Source organism: Aptenodytes forsteri, unplaced genomic scaffold, assembly GCF_000699145.1.
Source record: "Aptenodytes forsteri isolate BGI_AS27 unplaced genomic scaffold, ASM69914v1 Scaffold107, whole genome shotgun sequence".
NCBI lineage: Eukaryota > Metazoa > Chordata > Aves > Sphenisciformes > Spheniscidae > Aptenodytes > Aptenodytes forsteri.
In genome coordinates, this window is record NW_008794118.1 from 330,805 (window position 1) to 337,116 (window position 6,312).

Below are 6,312 nucleotides of genomic sequence, written 5' to 3' on the forward strand. Positions count from 1 at the left end.
GGGGGGAGGAAACAGGATTACTTACATATGCCTAAATCAAAGTATCATTCAAAATTTAAAATTTAATTTTAAATTTATTTTAAAATATTTTACAGGTAATGTTTCTATTCAGCAGATATGATGACTTCTACTGCATGGTGCTGACAATATTCTTTAAGTATTTATTGTAAAAGCAACAAAGTGAACTCAGCATTTCCTATACTAGCCATTCTGCACCAGTCATGCAACTAAAATTCAAAAGCATTTTTATTCCTACCTCTTCTCTATTGTTCTCCATTGAAGCTGGACTACTTTTAGGTTCTCTACTTTTACCTATGGAGAGAAGTTAAAGGAACCCACTGAAATGCAAGAAATATTAAAAGTTCTTCACATTATACATCATAGCATTGTTTATGTTTCACCAGCATGAATAAAGATGACTGTGTGACTTTCAGAGACAATCTGTTGCACAACAAAACACAATCCACTGTACGGCCTAAGTTTTACAGAAATCATTTAGAAATTACTTTCAGTTAAGTTGCCGATAGGCTGAAAGACAGCCTTCCCATTGGTGAAGAAATACTGAAGAAATGAAAGTGCAACTGTATATGCAGAAGTAACATAGTGCATTTTTTTAATCTCTAAGAAGTTACTTCTAAGTATTTTCTCTTACACATCTTGACATTAAAAACACAGTATTAAATCTGGGATCATGGAACCACAGACAAAAATCCCATTTGATACAGGGTATGATAGAGAATTCCCATTTCTCGATCTTGGGAACTGTGGAATATAAAACCTAAAGACATGCAACCTACTAGTATCTGTTCCATCCACCAGTCCAGGTAACGGAAGGGAAAGTTTCAAGTTCAGTGATTCTATGATACTTGTATGAAGTTGCTCAAAAGGCTTAGTAATAGCAGTATTTGAATAGCTGCACTACTGAGAAACATGCAAGTGAAGTGGCAGTATAATTACAGGCTACGTATCACAACCATTTGTGATTTTAACATAAGACTGCTAGCACTGCAACTTACTATATCCTTTCACTTCAGTTTTGGGAAAAACAAACAATTTTCTTTTACACTTCAAAAAAAAATTAAATCACTTTGATTAGAAAATTTAATGGTGGATATTTGACCTAGGCTGAATTCTCTGGGTAAATTTCAGCCAAAATTATCCAGCCTTTTCTGCATGTGAGGCTAAGGTAGGGGGGAATAAAAAATGGAAACAAAGTTTTTGGCCCTTTTAAGTACCTGAAATTTCTTCTCTGGAATATTAGAGGCATTCCCCCATTCTGAGGAAGGAACCTGAAATTTGGAAGAAGGGTGACATTTCTTCTGGAGACCAGACGCTACCCACCTTCTACTCTTGACCAATTTTGCCCAAATGATAAATCCATGGAAAATATCAGTTTGTACATGCTCGGTAGAGATTTCTTTGATTCTGTCAGCTACAATCTCTGTAGATTCTGCATTCAGACTGCTAACCAGACTGCACAGGCGCTATTCCCAAACGCAACTGAACGTGCTGCATTGTCAGTTTCTACGTGTGACTGGACTGTACATGTGCCATCCCCATAGAATGACCGAGCACGCTGCATCCCCACACAGCTCCTAGTGCTGACCCAACTGCACATGCTCCATCCACTTCAGGGCTATGAGAGCGCAGGCCTGTGACTGCTGCTCCAGGGCAGGGGCTGGTCACTTGAAACGACAGCAGGAAGTCTGTCTCTCCTACGCTCTCAGTGATTCTCCTGCTAGCACCCGCGCAATGTAGAGGAGGGAGACATCCGATCCGAATGCAGAGAGGATAAAGAAACATCATTAAGGCTGTAAAATCAAGAACTCGACAATTAAGAAAAGCCAGAATGAAAGTTGCCAGTGCAATTTCACTTTACTTATCATTCCTAACGCATAAGCATTATGGTACAATTCAGCTCCTCAGCAGTGCACAAGATGGAAGTGCTCAGCAAGCAACTGCTTCATATTTTAGTTGACCTGTGTGTGTGGAAGGGACATGTTCCAACTCTCCTGAGCCACACTTAACCATCTTCATCATCATCTCCCTCCTCACAACACTCTACCTAGTAGTTCACGTATCCTCCAAATGCTGGAACAAAACGAGTTCCATTACTATATAAACCTGATTTGGCCCTAATCATGTCTATCACTTGTACACTGAATGAGCATTCTGTGGATTAAAATAAAAAAAAAATAGCACAGTTGCTAAAGACACTGTCATTATGCACAGAAAGTTGGGAGGGGAAGTAAATTTGCACAGTTAATTCTGGCATTTCCTAATATTTAAGTGTTTAATTATTGACTTTTCAACTTTAATATATTTTTTTTTCAAGAAATAAAATCCGAGATATCAAAACCAACACTGAAACATGTCTGCTATTAATTAGTGAGTGTACTCCTGTTCCAAAGTAAATCTGTACTTTAAGGCAAGGAGCCAAATTCTACTTCGTAACTACACAGGATAAAGGGAAAAGATTTCTTTTTCCCCAGTATGCTCCTCAGCAAAATTTCACTTTGAGATGCATCTGCATCACAGTTTAGTTTATTATTCTGCTGAAGTATAACATGAATAATTTCTTTTTCCTATGTTAACAGTTCAGTTTGATGCTGACACAAGGAGGTGAGCACCACATGGCAGCAGACTCTCTCTCAAGACAAAACATTAAAAAATAGTAACTGCACACCAGAAAACCCATGTAAGTTTATTACTTGGGACAACAGGAGTTTGAAAATAAAAACTCTGTAACACAGCCAACACACTCTCATTCTCCTGCACTCTATCACTTCAGCACAACTTTTAGCTCATTAAACAGTAGAGACTGAAAGGTTTTGCACCTGTATCCAGTCCTAGTTAAACTAGGAAACAGATTTAACCTAGTTAAATTTGGAAACAAATTTTATTCAGTACTGTTACGAAAAAAATTCACTTTTTATGACTGTAATCAAAACAAAGTGTTTAAAATTTGTTACCTACTTCTAACTTGGAAGTAAAAATTTCTAATACCAAATTTGACCTAGTGTAGACTCCACATTTTTCAGAAGTATTATTTTGTTTTCAAATGTTTCCAGATTACATGTAGAAATCTTTTTCAAATAATCATTAAAGCATAATCTCCAGAACTTCTTCCATAACTACAAGGACTGCAAAAGCTTTACTTCAGCAGAGAAAACAAGATACTGCACTTACACATTCAGGAAAACTGAACAAGGAACCCCTACCACACCAAATACATGCATGTTTGCCATCTCATGTTTCCTAGAAGGTAAATTACCAGTAGGATTAGCTTTTTTTCACATTTGGAAAAGATTCAGAACTGAAAGAAATATTGTATCAAAGGCCCAGTGTATATTTATTAAGATATCACCACTTAAAAGTCTCATTAGGACTTTGCATAATTGCCCTAGTGAAGTGCGATATAGTGAAACAACAACACAAAGTTATTTAACTTCAGAATCATATATACATTAAAAATAAAAACATAAAATGTCTTTTTACTTATGGTTTTGTTTTTAGATAATGCTGGAGGAAAGTTTGCGTCCTCAGATTCTTCCGATGAGTGAGCCAAGAAGTCATGAAGTTTCTGCACCAATGTATTCAACTTGCTCTCACTGTTAAAATACAGGTAAAACTTGACGTTACCTATACATCTCACTCTAATTTAGCAAGCTTGAAAGAAATTATTTTTAATCTCAATTAATACACACCTACAAAAGAAACTCAGTTATTGCTAATATATTTGCTTCTGCAAGAGAATATGAAAGTAAATAAAAACCATACAATTTTGTTAAACCCCGAGTAAAATAACAGGTGCAGCCTTATTGACAAAAAAGCACTAAGGACTCTGTTAACAGTAATAATAAAAAGCCATTTTAAATAGGTTTTACTGTTTAAAATTATTTACAAAATTCAAGAAAGTCTGAGTGGTAATGCTGCTATGACATGAAGGTAGTGAAAAATTAATTTAAGATTCTACTTTGTCAGAGGCTGAACAGGTAAAAATAATGAAATTTTATTACCAAAAATGTAACCTTTGGGGATATAAAACACTAGAAATAATAGCAAAATTTCACCTATAACCTTAGAAACAAACAGGTCGATTGAGTGTGACAGATCTACATGCTTATGCAAAGCTTGTATTAAATCAGCCATGTACATATACACTGTGCATCCTGTGTTAATTTTGTCAAAAAACCACCATGTAGGATCAGATAGTTTCTTGATCTGTTTGTATGAGTAGCCATAATTAATTTATAAAAAAATATTACCCTGGGAATTTTCACTAGGCAGTTTCAGACATCAGGAACTGTTAGTCTTGTATATATGCTCATTACAGTAAAAAGGCAACACCTTTATCCTATGCTTTTTGTTAAAAAGCTATACCGCTTCATAATCTACATGTTATTCCCCTCTCATTTTACGCTGTTTATTTCAGATTTTCTCCTCCCAAAGCTTCTACAATTTCCTGAGACGAGTGCCTTTTTCTAGCTGCAAGCACGCTGAGACCAAGGGCAGTCACCCGTTCAGACCCCCCTGTATCGACAGTTACCACTCTCAGCTGTTCGTCACTGCTTCCCTCCTGGATGCTATCAGTCCTCTCAAATCTGCCAGCTGACATGTCTGAGTCATCACACCTTATCTGCTACTAGATACAGGCTTTCAAACTGCTGAACTACACTACCCCCTTCATAAGCTAACCCAGTTAAAGGATACAGGCTTCCATCCTTTTCACTTTTTTTCTCCCCATTAGTTTCAAAATAGTCTTCTGATAGCACGAAGAAGATTTTCTGTCCCTGTTTTACGGGTTGTAGGAACTTTTGAATATTTATCAGAAGCTCAATCCACTCACCTTTACCATCTCTACTATTTCTCTGAACACATGAATTTATTAACTTCTGACTTTCAATTTAACTGTTATTGCTAAAAAAAAAAAATCACTTGTTTTCTAAGAAGGACATGCAGGTGAGCGCTCTCTTGAGCAATGAGTGAAAGGATATCATCACATTAATGCAAATGACTATTTAAACCAGTGAAAATAACCCCATATAAAGCAGCATAAAACATCCATTTCAAAAAAAAAAATCTGTAATTTCTTTAAATCTTCTGAAGTACTCAAAATAAAACAAAACAGCATTTTGTAATGGGAAGATTTTCTGCATGAGTAAAGGACACTTTTCTTTTGAGACTACATACATACCATCACTCACTTGAGCAACTTTGAAAGAGTGTAACAAAGCCTATTTTACTCTCAAGTGTATCTTAAAATTTTTCTCTCAATCTGTCTAAAAGTCTTTCCCTCTAATTACTGGACTCATGCTGCTACACAACTGCCAGTCCCTAAACTTGGGCATCCCTTTTTGTCATGGATGGAGGGCATACTTGGAAAACATTACAGAAGATGATAACAGTACACTTCAGTTTTAACAGATTGCATGCTCTACTTTAGAAAGGAGATTTAATGACAATTTATTCACATTAAGTTAAAAAAAAATTAAAGAGTTGTTCAGAATTATTTGACAGTAAAAGTACATAAGAAGATTTTATATCCATTCCAGATGGTCTGAAGAACTAATGCACATTTAGAAAGGCCACAAAAAAGTACATTTTGGGTAGTAAAAACAAAAACAAAAAACCCCACATGTGGAATTCTGCTCATTTAGTTTATAAATAACTTGTTTTGGTAACAGCATTTTAGAAAAGAAAATGGGAACTACAGATGAGTTATAACATTATTGTTCTCAATAGAAAACAAGTTCAGAATAGTATGCATGTGTGTTTGTGACTAACACTTGGTACGCTATCTACTACCATTTATTAACTCTTATCCTAACTAGCCATAAATTATCATTTTCAGAGCAAAATGTTCATGCTGACAAACAACCAAAAAAAAAAAAAATCTACAAACTAATACTACAAAGTCTTCTCAACCTGCTTTTCCTCTTGATTATTCAACATTTTGTACCATAAGCCTGTATTACGGAATAGGGACCTTGACAGGCTTGAGAGGTGGGCCCATGCAAACCTCGAAGTTCAACAAGGCCAAGTGCAAGGTCCTGCACATGGGTCGGGGCAATCCCAAGCACAAATACAGGCTGGGCGGAGAATGGACTGAGGGCAGCCCTGAGGAGAAGGACTTGGAGGTACTGGTGGATGAAAAGCTGGACATGAGCCGGCAATGGGCGCTCGCAGCCCAGAAGGCCAGTCGTATCCTGGGCTGCATCCAAAGCAGCGTGGCCAGCAGGTCGAGGGAGGGGATTCTGCCCCTCTACTCCGCTCTGCTGAGACCCCCCCGGAGCACTGCGTCCAGCTCTG

General features: G+C 36.9%; 1 protein-coding gene across 3 annotated transcripts in view; it reads right to left on the reverse strand.

Annotated features, from left to right (window-relative positions):
- ATRX (ATRX, chromatin remodeler) overlaps nt 1-3,734 on the reverse strand; it is a 77,186-nt gene extending 73,452 nt beyond the window's left edge. The window contains exons 1-3 of one of the 3 annotated variants that reach the window (XM_009276421.2): nt 3,708-3,734; nt 3,499-3,611; nt 257-312 (exon numbers count right to left, since the gene is read on the reverse strand). In XM_009276421.2, the coding sequence (XP_009274696.1) occupies nt 257-277 (21 nt within the window). In that variant the 5' untranslated portion in view covers nt 278-312; nt 3,499-3,611; nt 3,708-3,734. Of the gene's footprint in view, nt 1-256; nt 313-1,341; nt 1,739-3,498; nt 3,612-3,707 lie in introns of those variants that run through there. The other 2 variants (XM_009276413.2, XM_009276445.1) reach the window with 2 other exon arrangements.
- Between the last annotated feature and the right edge of the window lie 2,578 nt (nt 3,735-6,312).